Source organism: Rhopalosiphum maidis, chromosome 2 (assembly GCF_003676215.2).
Source record: "Rhopalosiphum maidis isolate BTI-1 chromosome 2, ASM367621v3, whole genome shotgun sequence".
Taxonomy (NCBI): domain Eukaryota; kingdom Metazoa; phylum Arthropoda; class Insecta; order Hemiptera; family Aphididae; genus Rhopalosiphum; species Rhopalosiphum maidis.
Window position 1 is genome coordinate 45,477,354 of NC_040878.1, and position 15,365 is coordinate 45,492,718.

The following is a 15,365-nucleotide window of genomic DNA, read 5'->3' on the forward strand; positions in this document are numbered from 1 at the left end:
TTTACTGCAGTAATAATTTATTCAATTAATTTTCAAATTTCTAATTTAAAAATTGGTAACTAGCTAAAATGTTAAATAGAGCTACTCGTTATATAGAATTTGATTTTGATATATCAAAATTGTCTATAAAAATAGTTATCAACCACTCGAAAAAATAATTTCAATCATTACAATTCCACTAATCAGGATTTAGAATTAATATTAAAAAAAATCAGTTTTTATAACCAACTGTCATCACTAATCAATTATATGTACATATTTATAGTAAATCAATAAATTAGAACCGATTATGTATTTTCAATCAGATAAAAGTTTAGAACCAGGTAGTAAAAAAAACTACTCTCCTTTAAATATATGAGGAACATCATAAACACTAATAATTTGTCTATCATTTGGTCACGGTGATGTTTTTTAGATATAATATTACAGTAAAATAATAATTTTTGAATATTTATAACAGTATATATATAAAAAAAATTACATCACATTTTAAGAAATATACTAACATATTTTTAAGGAAAAATAAGATCTTATTGTAGGCTAAAACCTTATTAAAGTTATCGAAGTAAAATTGAACAACAGACTTCATTTTCATATTAATGTTTTTTATTAGGTACATTTTAGTGACATGCACAGCGTTACACCTAACGCATTTTTGATGAAACACATAATATTACCACCAGTAAATGATCAATAGTTATTTAGTTTGGAAAATGGAAACAATCATAAACCCAGACACTGCCTTATACATTTGGAAAAAAAAACTTGACCATATTCATCAGTTCTTTTAGAATAGTTAAGTCTTATGGAAAATTAAAGTTTGTTTTTGTAGCATAAAACAAGTATTGTTCAAAAGTAAGACAAAAATATTATTTGTGGAAATAACATAAAGTCTTCCGTACTATTGTGTTTTAACAATAAAATAATAATAAAAAAAAATGCAGTGATTTTAAAGTTAATATCATGTTTACAATTTATCGAGGTATGAATTGATGTCTGGTAATCCATCCTTAAGACCTTTACGTTTACGTGTATCCTAAAATTAAATAAAAACATAATAATTATTTTAATGTTAACAATTAAAATTATTTTATCTTACCATAACAACATTGAATGGTTTTGATCCTGCTTCACATGGGTCACCTGGGAATATTTGCCAATGATCGAATACACACTGTGGGAAAGCTTGTCCTCCAGTGTTACTACGCAAATCAGCAGTGAAGCCTTTAAAATAAAAAAAAAAATAGTAAATAAACAAGTTAATTGAAATTAATTTTTTTAATTGATATTATAAATAAATTGTTTCAATTCATCATAGCTTAAAATCATCATTGAACATAAGGATAGAGGTTCTGTGACAGCGTTCTGATGAATTAATATAAAATTAATTTTCTTCCATTTGCACTTTCAACACTGTCCCCATTAACGAACGAATAAAAACCCGCCCGCCAATTACAGAGTGAATCATTTATGCTGGAAGATATTAAATATAAATTCATTTTGGAACTATAGTAGTATGAGTGTATTGCATCAGATAGGAATTTGATGAATATAGCGACATATACCTAATTTTAATTTACCACTAAAGGAAAGTCTATTACTTTATTTATTCAAAGTAAAAGAGGCAAATTGTGGTATTAACGATTAAGTTTGATTTTTACAAAATTGTTATGTAGTAATATGAATGTATTACATCAGATAAAAACCTGAAGAACATAGCGACATATACCTAATTTTAATTTACCACTAAAGGAAAGTCTATTACTTTATTTAATCAAAGTAAAAGAGGCAAATCGTGGATGACTATTATTTTCAGACTTTTTTGTAATAAAAGTAGTAGTAATAATTAATCATAGTATTACATCAAGTAAAAAACATAAACATAATACCTCCTATGACAAAAAGAGGCGCCTTTCTTCAATTTCATTTGTAAATACGAAAGAGATAAATTATGATAAAACAAAACCTCAAGAATAAATTATAGGCTTACCGAAAGATTCGTTGACAGGCAAGTATGCTTTAACGACAAACATGGGTGTACCGACAACTTGACTTTCTTCAAAAACGTGTCCTCTACGTCTGTTCAAAACACTGTAGATACCTCCTACTGCAACTTCAGGGCACTACAAACAATTGTACAAAGTTATAAATAAAACTATTATATACTTAGAATACAAATAGTTATATAATTAAAACATACTTGAATTTCACACAAGTACACAGGTTCCATAATTCTTGGATGAGCAGCTAAAATTGAAGCGTACATACAACGACGAGCAGTTGGAATGATTTGACCACCTCCTCTATGGATAGCATCAGCGTGTAATGTAACATCATAAATATTGAATCGAACCGCACGCATGTTTTCTTCAGCCAAAACTCCCTAGAAAAGTAATAATAACAAATTTATGTTAAAATTGAAACAAAAACATTTCTTTTAAAATGTATTTCATTAAAGTAATAATTAATACTAAGGACTTAAATTACTCAGACACTTTCAACCATCATTAAAAGATAAATCTCTCTGGTGGAAACCGCGAAAGATATAATAATAGTATCATCATAGAAATATTATTTTAATTTTTTTTTAACCTTTAACTACGGACAACGATACTGGCTAGTATACAGTCATTGAACAAAACAATACATGAAATAGGTATATAATATACTCAATTACTTTTTCATTTGGAAACTGCAAAATAATCCTTGAATATTGTGAATCTCATTAGAGTAAGACTTAATATAAAATATAGAAATAAATTACTCAGACACTTTCAACCATCACAAAAGATAGAATCTTTCTGGTGGAAACCGCGAAAGATATAATAATAGTATCATCATAGAAAATGTTTCAAACATACACACTATATTGAGTATTATTTATTTAACAATAAATAGTTTATTTCTCTTGTTATAATATAATTATCAGACACTTTCAACCATCACTAAGCTAAATTGCTATCTGGTGGAAACCGCGAAAGATATAATAATAGTATCATCATATAAATATTAGTCTTATCTGATCACCTACAATGGAAGAAATGATGGTACTAGGTGATACCATATTATGTATAACCTATTATATGGAAATAATTTAAGTACTTTTATTTGGAAACCTTTGCAGTGTGTTAAAAGTGCAATGCTAATTATTAACTGATGGAGCATGGAAATAAATTACTCAGACACTTTCAACCATCATTAAGCAAAATGCATCTGGTGGAAACCGCGAAAGATATAACAATAGTATCATCATAGAAAATATTTCAAACACATTATATTCTATATTAAGTATTATCAATTTTATATTATTTTAACAATTAATAGTTTATTTTCTGTTATAATAATTATCAGACACTTTCAACCATCACTAAGCTAAATTGCTATCTGGTGGAAACCGCGAAAGATATAAGAGTGTATCATTACAAAAAAAATCTTAAAATAGAAAATTTGCTACTTAAATTAACCACTAATATTGTTTTTGTACTCATTCTTTAAATAAAAATAATATATAAAATACATTTACAATCAATATACTATAAAATTATTAATACTTTAGGAACTGAAACAATATATGCTCAGACACTTTCAACCATCATAATAAATATTTTCTGGTGGAAACCGCGAAAGAATAATACTTGTATCATCATAGCAAACATATCATACAAAAATAATAAATAAATACATTACCTCTTTGGTTGCCCATTGGAACCCAGCAACAACTGAATCCTTGATTTCATTTAGATATTGCACTCCCTTGGTACAATCAATCAACAAGTTGGGGCCTGTTCCATCAGGACCGAAAGCCCAGATTTTACGAGCTTCAGTAACATCATATTCATATTTTTCGCCCAAGTAACGAGCACGAGCTTTGAATTCATCTCTTGGGTTGACTTGACCCTGTATATCAGAATAAGTGTAAATAAAATATAATACTTTAAACAAATTCAAACTTACCCCTTCAATGTCTTCAGCCAAACCATCTGGGAACGGTTGACATTTCATGAATAATCTGTTATGCTTATTGGGTGATTTCGACAAACACATGATTTCAGATTCTTCATTCACAGTTTCTCTGTATGATACCACTGGATCGGACTTCTTGATCGGAATACAAGCATGATCTTCTTCCAAATCTTTCAAACAAATTTCCAAATGCAATTCACCGGCACCAGCAACAATGTGTTCACCTGATTCTTCAATGATACATTGCACCATAGGGTCTGACTTGGCTAAACGTTTAAGACCTTCAACCAATTTGGGTAAATCAGCAGGGTTCTTGGGCTCTACAGCAATACGCACAACAGGGGAAACACTGAACTTCATGACTTTCATGTTGTGAGCATCTTTGAAGGTTGTAATTGTTCCAGTTTTTACCAAAAACTGATCAACACCAACCAATCCACAAATGTTACCTAAAAATAAAAATATTCAGTTTTTAATAAGTGTGAAACACTTAACACTAAATAAATATCAAGTACATACCACTGGGAACATCTTCAATAGCTTCAGTGTAACGTCCCATCATCAAAATTGTTCGTTGGATAGCTTTTTCGTACAAATCTTCTTTCTTGCCTGGGGTATAGTTAGGTCCCATAATACGAGCTTTCATGCCAGTAGCTACCTATAACATGAAGTTATAAATTAGACGTGCATAATTAATATTTCAAAAACAGCTCGTAACCCACCCTTCCAGAGAACACACGACCAAAAGCATAAAAACGTCCTTTGTCAGATGTCGGTACCATTTTGGAAATATACATCATGAGTGGTGCATCTGGGTCACAGTTCTATAATAAAATAAAATATTAAATACAATTTATATAATATTGATTAAATCAATTGATAATTTACCTTAACACCAAGAGCAGCTTCATCATCATGAGGTCCTTCGTACAACATTTCCATACGGTATTTCTGGGCAACAACAGGAGATGGCAAATGGATGGCAATCATCTGAAGTAAAGCTTCTCCAGCAGGTAACCAAGTACGCATAACAACCTAGTTTATAAAATTAAAAGTTTCATTTCTAGTACTCATAAGTTAAGTCTATATAAGATTATTTTATAAACTTTACTCAGATGGAGAAGGGTTAATATGAATATCAACATGTATATTCTTATCAGAACAAATTTCTATCATCATTGTAAAATTAAATATTAACATAATAATCCAACTATACTTTAATAATTATACAACATATACGAGAAGACAATTTAAGTGCATTATATTATTTTGTATCTTATAACTCAGATGGAGAAGGGTTAATGTAAATATCAACATAAATATTCTCATCAGAATTAATTTCTATCATCATTATTATGAACACAATTTTAAGATAATAAAAAAATATTTATTAAATAAATGGATTTTATGCAATAGACTTAGATAAGCAAGAATAATATGAAATTAAACTATTTTTAATAAAAACAAAGTGATTCTTATCATTCCAAAATAATATATAAATTTAATATCTCAAAACTAATTTATTAAATATTTACCTTCAACAAGGCTTTTCCATCTTTATCTTGATCTTCGTGTTTTAATTCAATACCAAGTTTTTTTAATAAATCAGTAGCTTCTTCTTTCTTGTAGTTCATGATCGAGTTGAACACCTTTAATAATAAATTAATTAATTAATTTTTCGAATAAATAGTATTTAATATTATATTATAACAAATGTATAATTAAATAAACCATCAGTTTGTATTAAAATTATTTGTCTTCAATAATTACTCAGAACAGGTCTGTGAATATTGATCATCATTGGTTGATAAATTCTCAAAAATTTAGTTTAAATGGTAACAGGCTAATATATTTTAGTAAAGTAAGATTAAACACTCAAATATAATTGCAGTAGTAATTTGCTTTTATACAGTGACTTATTATTATTATAAATTTTAATTTAGCATATAAACAAACAATCAGTTATATTTATAATAAGAATGTCTTCAATAATAGCTCAGAACAGGTCTGTGATAAGTATTCATCATTAGTTTGTTATAAGACTGACCATAACATAAAATTTCAATTTATCTCAAAATATAATTGGGTAATAAGTTTATTAAAATAAATAATTTACATCTCAGACGGCCGTTCTTAAGATTTCGTCACAGATCAAAATCAGGAGCATTGGTGTGCAAAGAACATCATCATAGATGAAATTAATTTACTAACACCTATATTTAATAATTAAAATCAAGTTATAATTGATTTTAATCATTCAATTGTAAGTCTCACTCAATACGAAAATATCAGTAATAATAATAATAAAAAAAAAAATTAGAAAATTTTGTATGAAAAAATTATTCATGCCTCAGACGGCCGTTCTTAAGATATCGTCATAATTCAATATCAGGAGCATTGGTGTGCAAAGAACATCATCACAGGTAAAAATAATTGATGAATGATAATTAATAATTATTAATTAGTTTTGAATAAACAAAAAAATTAATAACCCAAACCAATTTGAATCACACCTAATTTTGAAACGCAAAATTATGGATACTGAAATCTATTTAAAAAGAAAATATATACCAATGCTAATCAATAAATGTTATGAACTTTAAATTTTACAAGAGATCTCAGACGGCCGTTCTTAAGATATCGTCACAGTACAATATCAGGGGCATTGGTGTGCAAAGAACATCATCATTGAATACATTATCATTAAATTAATAATGAATAAATAAGATTCATAAGTAACATTGACTCTTTTATTATAACAACTTCAGTCGGCCGTTCTTAAAATATCATCACAAGATAATATCAGGAGCATTGGTGTGCAAAGAACATCATCATAAGTCATATTAAATATTAAGAAAAGATCATGAAACTTAGTAATCAAAATTCAGTATAATTAGTAGTTATTCAACAATAGCTAATGTTAATAACTTAATAGTTTAAAAAATAAAAATATATACCTTGTAAATAGGATCTAAAATGTACATGCAGAAAGAACGTTGGTTGTTGTCATCCTTAAGCTTGGCCCATTTCTTTGTTTTGGGATTAAAGAAATTTTCTCCCCACAATCTGTTATAAAAAATAATTTATATGTTAATAAATTTTAATTGACTTTTTTTTAATTTTATTAGTCACCTGTTCATAAGTTTAACAACATCAATCTTGAATTTTTCGGCATACATTTCAGCGAACTGCTTAAGTGTGAAAGCCCATCCATGAAGACCAGATCCAAAACCAACACTACCCTTGCTAGGGTCAACCTAAAAAAGTAATTGATCAATACCGTACACTTAAAATAAACATACCAAATTATAAATATATCATTGTAATCTTTCAGACGTGGAGAAGGGTAATAAAGTTTCATGTAAGTATAACTTATCAACAGCTTTAAATATGTATCATCACAAAGATCAAGATAAATGAAAATATTAGGTAATTTAATCTACTACATAATAAGTGGAAATAAATGGGGGGTCTTCAAAATATTGTGAGATAAAAACAATAGATAGCAATAGATAGTTAATGTGATAAACATCATTGAAAGACCATGTAGTATATACATCAAATTTGTAAAATAATAACTCAAGTTTAAAACAAGCATTTAAGCATATACACAACATTGAATTTTTATTTAATTATAACATAAATTTTATAAGTCTTGTAATAAAATAGAACCAATAATATACACAATTACAGCAATCTGTTTTGTTTTAGCAGCACTAACAATATGTCATAAACATAAGATTATTTATTAGTTCTAAGAAAATTATAATGATCTTGTAAAATGGTATAAAATCAATTTCTAGACTTATAGAATAAAAAAATGTTACTGAGTGAAGTGATTAAGTCATACATTAGATTTTAAAGTAAAAAATAACAGTTGGTTGTTTCTATCCTTAAAAGTTATTAAGCTGAATCATATTTATTATGGTCAAATAAGACATATAAAAGGTATTGAATAATTCTGATACTGGAATTTTATTTAAAATTTGGTTAGTCATCAATATAAAATTATTGAAATGTATACAAATATATATAGCAAATTTTTCAGTCTAAAAATATCAAATTAAATTTAGCAGTCCAGTTTGGCTGAGTTAAATGACTAATTATCAAACTTTAAGGTAAGAACAATACTGGAATGAAATATAAACTTTAATTTACTATGTTATAATTGTTAATCATGAAACAAAACTTTATAATTTGTATTTATTTAGTTTTAGACTATCAAATTATGAATGTAGATGAATACATTTAAATCATTTTATTTTATACTTGCCGAGGTTAGTGACATTATGGATCTATATATTATCCAATAATTATACATTCTAAATTATATAATTTCAATCTTTCAGACGTGGAGAAGGGTAATAAAGTTTCATATAAGTATATCTTATCAACAGCTTTAAATAGTCATCATCATAAAGATTGAATTTACTTTGAGATATATAAATTACATTAAGGTACTAAGATATTATAAATTATTACCTGGACTTCTCCCATGGGACCACTATCATCAGAATATGTAGCAATAATGATGTTAACATTTTCAACAATACGTTGGAAAGTTTGGTATAAATCTTCAGATTCTAATTGCAATTCTAATAAAGCACGGTCCATTTTGTTCATGAACAAAATTGGCTTAATTCTTTCAGCTATGGCTTGACGTAATACAGTCTCAGTTTGTACACACACACCTTAAAAGAAAATAATTATTAGGAAAACAATTAATTTAAAAAGGTATCATAAGACAAATTAGTATATACCCGAGACACAGTCAACAACAACTAAGGCTCCATCAGTGACACGGAGGGCAGCAGTAACTTCACTAGAGAAATCAACGTGTCCAGGTGAATCAATCAAGTTGATTAAGAAACCCTTTTCATCAGGATCACGTTGATCTACATTCTTAATGAAGACTAAATCTTTTTCTTGTAATTCAAAGTACATAGAGATGGCAGTAGACTTGATAGTAATACAACGATCTTGTTCATCTTTACGTGTGTCAGTGAAACGCATATCTCCAGCTTTAGCATTAGCTATAATACCAGCTTTGGATACCAAAGAGTCAGTTAAAGTTGATTTCCCATGATCCACATGGGCGATGACGGACATGTTACGAATATTCTTCTTCTTGTCCATCATCTTACGGATCTCGTCTACCGTGAAGTTCACCTAATATGCATTAAGTAGTTTAAGCAATGTGTACAATATAATTATAATAAAATAAAAATAATGTAATTTTCAGTCAGACTCATTAAATCAGTATTTCCCTCCATAGAATGTCAGGATAATTAATTTGTCATCATTCTATTAAATACCTAATACACTAAATTTGTTTTTGATGTTCAAATGATTTTGTCAGACTCATTAAATCAGATTTTCCCTCCAGTAACATTCAGGTAAGAAAAAAAATCATCATTCATAAATCATTGAAAATACATAACCACTGTGTATATAAGTAAATTAATGAAAGGTTTGTTTTAAAAGTTATTACTATTGAATTACCATAATGGTAATATTCCAAATCAATATGCACATTAGTGTAAATCAGAAAATAAAAATATTTTTAATTAAATATAAACAAAAATTAGTGATTCTATATATAATAACATTGCAGAAGTATGCTGGGAAGAAGAATAAAAACAGTCGCTTCTCCAAAAAAAATTATTTAAAAAAATAGTTTTTTTTAAATATAATTAAATTGTTGATCAATTTTTAGTACTTCATTTAGAAGTAAACATTGAAAATAATTTCATCAAGTTATGCAAACCATATTATCTGATATCATACCATTGGAAAAACAAATTGTTCGTTAAGTGATCTCTAACAACACCATTAACGTTTGGGTCTAAGACTTAATGCGATGACAGGACATTCGCAGATCGATATAGAAGCTGAGTACATCGTAGATGACACTATTTCGATGTAATAAAAATATATATACATACAAAGGGCTAAACACGTCGCGATAGAGACCAAGCCGACAACACTGTGATACTTGTAGGAAAAACGTACTAATCGCATATTTTCTTTTAAAACTATTGAAAGAATTTGTGTATGCGTGGAGGTCATGATCCGCACTTGGAAATAAATCTGGTGGAAATCGAAAAAGTGTTGACTTCAAGCACCACGACATGATGAGCATCTCATCATGAGATTTTGGAAAAGCAAGAGAAATTGCGACCCCGGAAAACCGTGACAGAGATTAACTCAAAGGATAGTTTGAATTTTCTTAAACTCCTAAGTAAGGGTGAAAAATCTAACCGGACACGGGTGTCCCGCCTCGACCCGCCGCTACCACGTCATCTCGACGGATGACGCTACCACCACTAAATGCACGGCCAGACCAAAATAAATTAACGGAATAAGCCGGATGATGGAGAAACGGACGGCCGTCATACAGTATTAAACAGTAACGTAACAACAAATGCAATGAATACTCACCATTTTGAGATGTTTTTGGATGAAATCTGCTCAGAAAAATCAAATTATGTTGCACGAGTGTCGGGAGCCGACGTTGCAACAGAAAGGACGGTGTGTGGAACAGTTCGTCAGACCGTCGGACTACAGAAACCACCGCTACCCCCCCACCACCAATAACCAGCGGTCGCCATGACACGTTGCACAGAGCTGCCGTTCATGGGAATAATCATACCCCGCCCTTCATCATTGTAACATACCACCGCGTCGGAACACTGGCGACGTGTGATGCACATGGTTGCCAACCTCGTGTCCCGCAAAATAATGCGGTAGACTTGACGTGTTTTTTAATATGTATTCTATTTCGTTCTCCCACCCCAAATGGAATATTGTTCTAATCACGGACTAAGATATACCCATCTCTTGAATATTGTAGTTCTAATAATCGAATACAATGGAATATGGGTGTACACGATGTATCTACAACTGTTAACTCTTAAGAGTCTTAACTGTTAGTAGCAGCTGGCAGCTGCAATATTTTTGTAGTTCGAATTCGCAATGCTCAGCCATTTACTCATATACGATTTATGCTATTATTTTTGACGATCGTACGAAACAGATTGATTAGAAAAGCTTTTAGATTCTTTATGCTCTCTATTCTTTTTTTTTTTTTATTATTTAAGCAAAGTTTATTTACAATCTGTAATATTATACTTACAATAAGTAAATTTGGTAGCTTAACTAAATAACAACATGAAGTAACGATAAATGACGCAGGCATTCTATTAGCGAATTTTATATCACAATATATAAAAACGATATCAATTTTATCGTCTATAGAGAGTAAAATTGTTAATCTTTTATTATCCATAATATTATGGTCATAGATAATTTATTTATTCTTTATTGTCTAAGAATATGATGGTATCATGTCTACCGTTTGGATTATAAATGTATAATCCAAACCATACAATAATACACCTATATTGGCTATACTAAAGAAAGTAGTGAAAGTGTACATAGAATTTACGAAAAAAAATGAAAAATTGTTCATATACTAAAACCCATAGTTAATATTATATATTTATTATCTATATTCGCGATATTTTATACACGATCTAAAGAAAAACCATATACGTATTTTACCATTACAACCATAAACCTTAGTATAAAGTCTATGATAAAAACACATTTTTCTTTGTCATCGTATTGTGGAATCAATACCTTTAGTTCCACAACACATTTGCTCCAACGATCTTTTGTTTCATAAAAGTTAGGAAGAAATATTTTTTTGAACAAGCTAGTAATATTTTAAAGATGCATTTATGAAAACAATTTTCCAAAGATATTAGAATTCTAATAAACAAAATTTGAAATATAACTGAAGTGGTGTTCCAAACATATCTATTTACACTAATATTTTTTGGTTTAAAAAGTAATATTGTGTTAGGAACACATTTTGAATCTGTTCCACAGAACTTAAGGCATATAACCAACCCATATTACCAAAAATATTGTATATGAGGCCACGAAGTATTTGTTCCAAAAAATTATGTATATTCCATGAAATCTAATCTGTTTTCGAAAAATAATAAATCTTATTTTCTTCTGGGTTTATAAGTTATAATCTTAAACTTGCATCTACTTAACTATGATTTTTACCCTGTCCAGTCTTATTATATACAAAACGTTTTGAATAAAAATAATCCGTAATTTTTTATTGAATATTTCGTTATCAAGTTGAAGTATTGATGGATGACTCATACTAGTCATACTGTATAAACTTGAAAGTATAGTAAAAAATAAAAGTAATAACTAATAAGTAAGTATAATGCTCAGATTTTAATGCAAAGTTCATTAATTATTTTAAGCCGAGATTAAAGAGGGCAGAAGGCAATGATCTTAGAACTATAATACTTGGGATCTATTTAGAGGCCTCTAATTTTACACTATGCCTTTGCCTTTATAATAATGCAATTATTATTTATAATACTTATTAGTTAATATTATGTGTAAAAGAAAATATTGAATATTTCTTTAAGTTATGTTTAATTTTTTATCAAAATAAATTTACTTATATACCTATAAATTTTCTCTATTTCGTTTTGGACCTTTAAAAAAATTATCAACGGTGCTTTATAAATCTTAATCCAGTCATAATTTTTTGAAGGTCCCTAACATGAAATAAAACAAAGTTGTCAATAATTATAGGTATTATCATTTTCATAAAAAGAATGATACATTTTAGTTTTTAAGTACCTACATAGTACACGAGGCCGTAACTGGGGGGAGGATCCCGGGGTCCGGACCCCTGAAATTTTTAAAAGTAAAAATATTTTAGTGATGACTATAGTTTATTGACTAAAAATTTTCACCGTTTATATATAAAAAAATTTTTGAACCCCTCCCCCGAAATTTTTTTTCAGTTACGGCCTTGATAGTACATATAAATGTGTGTTGCGGTATTCAATCAAATAACTAATTGGTCAATTGGCCAATTGGAGATATACATTGCTTCATTTCTATTGCATTATTTATTTCCTATTATATGATGTGCGTGCCTATAATATAGGTTTTAATTTTGTTATTATTGTTAGTTTAGTCAAGATTTAAAGGAGTGTTAAAAATACCGAAAGTTAAACCGTCGGTTTTTTATAAGTTGCTTGCCTATAAAAAGATATAAATTATATTTTAGGAAATCAAAGTATTTGAACTTGGAAGTCATTTTTTGTTATTCTTTAGAGAATTTTTTAATAGTTCTCAGGGTATCTATAATCAGGTTCTATTAATATAAATAATAACCTTTTCATTCAGATACTCATTTCCATGTATACTATAATAATGCTAACGCTATGAGATTTCTGTGTTACATTTTTGTGTAGAAAAATTAACACCAATTAATTACATTTTAGATTCTGTACGGAGTGATAAATATATTAATTTTATAACGATGTGTCTATCATCACGTTTTTATATTTATTATACAATAACGATAAATCATAGATTTACACAAATATTAAATATGAAAAAAAAAATTGGATCATGTAACTTTGTTGGATAGCTCATGATTTGTAACTCCCGGCCATGAGTTTCCAAACGTGCAATAATGTACGCTTATATAGTTTTACCGGTAAGATCAACCATGTTACATAATATACTAAATATTAATACATCTCAAATTAGTGTTTTTTTTCTTGAATATATACAGAGTGATTCTTTTATCAAACAACACTCATTATTTCATTATTAATGTTTTTGAAAATATTTTTTTACATAGTTTCAAAAACATTAATACTTTTTGAAATAATGAGTGTTGTTTGATAAAAGAATCATCCTGTAGTGTCCCGTGAGGATTTACCCTTTGCGATATCTCTTGAAATAATGGAGATATCAATATATTATGATTCTGTTTTTTTAATATGTTTCACAGGGACAAGAACTAAAAATATTTTATGTTTTAATTTATTTTAATGATTTGGTAAAAATGTTAAAAAAATATATTTTTTTATTTAATTATTTTCGAAAAAATTGAAGATACTTGTTAAAGTTCATTCTTCTGTAAATATTGACATTTCGATATTTTAATTTCATTTGGTTTTTAAATTTTTCTAGTTTCGAGAGAAACACTGAAAGCGTTTTCCGGCCGAAACGATCATGCAGGGCACGTCATGTTGGGTTAATCGGTAAAACGACAAAGGAAAAAATATACGGAAAAAAGAACAAATTTTTAAATATATTAATTGATTATAAAAATTAAACAATTATTATTTACTACCCAGTACCTACGTACACATTTACATTTATACAACCCGCATAAAGCCACATTAAAATTGCCTACATTAAACTCCTTTATAAGCATCGGTATCTAATCTTAAATATTTAATTTAATTTTAAAAATATAAAATATTGAAATATAAATGTATTTCTTTTGAAAAATTTTGTTTTTTTATTACATAAAATTATGTGGGAAAATGTAAACAAATATATCTACCATTCTTTGTCTTTATATAAGTATCCAGTATATTTTTATATATTAAATACAATATAACTTGGTATAAATAGTATAGTATAGAGTAGGGACCTGGTGGTAGTATTGTGGTAAACAGTTCCTACTCGTTCCTTGTTTTTTTTCACGGAAAAAAATATAATATAGATTAAAATACTAGATACTAAGATGCATTTTTATTACTGGAAATATCCTATGTAGACTTTTCATATTTTCTTTAATAATTAATAAATATATTTAAAATTTTTAAAAATTGTCCTTTTTTTCCTTTATATTTTTTGCCGGGATTCCACATGTTGACATGTTTGATATAATGATACCAATATCGTATTAAATAATTCACAGTTTTTTTTGAAACTAAAAAAAAAATATTAAAAATCAGGAGATTAATGAAATTAAAATGTATTTTAAGAAAAATGAACTCATTGAACTTTACAAAATGGCTATCTTCAATTTTTTTGAAAATAATTAAATAAAAAAATATATGTTTTAACTTTTTTTCCAAAACATTAAAATAAATTAAAACATGAAATGTTATGTAGTTCTTGACGTTTGACGTTTTTGTCCCTGTGAATCATATTAAAAAACCAGAATAATTATGATATCTCCATTATTTCAGGAGATATCGCAATAGGTAAATCCTCACGGGATAATCTATATATGTAACAATCCTTATTCCTTAGTAAAAATATATGATATGGAATCCTTTGCAGTTCTTAAACGTTAAACACGAATGTGATACAATTTCAAAACTAAGTAATACTAATTACTACGTAGTTATACATTATAAAAAAAATTATTTAGATAAGATGTCAGCATTGATTTTTAGTCAGTCTTATATATTATAATGTAATAAAATAAAATAAATGAAATATAGAAGTTATCATGGATACTTAATGAAAAAATAGTAATAAAAAAGTTTTTTAAATATATTTAATGTACATAAAAGTTTACAAAAATATTAAATAGGTTCCTATTA

At 27.8% G+C, this 15,365-nt stretch overlaps 1 protein-coding gene and 2 non-coding genes across 3 annotated transcripts; all 3 read right to left on the reverse strand.

Moving 5' to 3' along the window:
* Nucleotides 1-584: 584 nt before the first annotated feature.
* LOC113554821 (translation elongation factor 2) lies at nt 585-10,558 on the reverse strand. Its single transcript, XM_026958871.1, has 15 exons — nt 10,405-10,558; nt 8,724-9,132; nt 8,446-8,654; nt 7,096-7,220; nt 6,921-7,029; nt 5,499-5,612; nt 4,852-4,998; nt 4,686-4,787; nt 4,483-4,621; nt 3,955-4,412; nt 3,688-3,897; nt 2,201-2,383; nt 1,991-2,123; nt 1,100-1,224; nt 585-1,036 (listed from the first exon to the last, which is right to left on the reverse strand). The coding sequence occupies exons 1-15, from the start codon at nt 10,405-10,407 to the stop codon at nt 968-970; spliced, it is 2,535 nt and encodes an 844-aa protein (XP_026814672.1). The 5' UTR covers nt 10,408-10,558; the 3' UTR covers nt 585-967.
* Nucleotides 9,203-9,271, reverse strand: LOC113555347. The gene has a single exon (XR_003405371.1). It is a non-coding gene; the product is annotated as a small nucleolar RNA SNORD57 (small nucleolar RNA).
* On the reverse strand, nt 9,316-9,384 carry LOC113555348. The gene has a single exon (XR_003405372.1). It is a non-coding gene; the product is annotated as a small nucleolar RNA SNORD57 (small nucleolar RNA).
* Nucleotides 10,559-15,365: the final 4,807 nt, after the last annotated feature.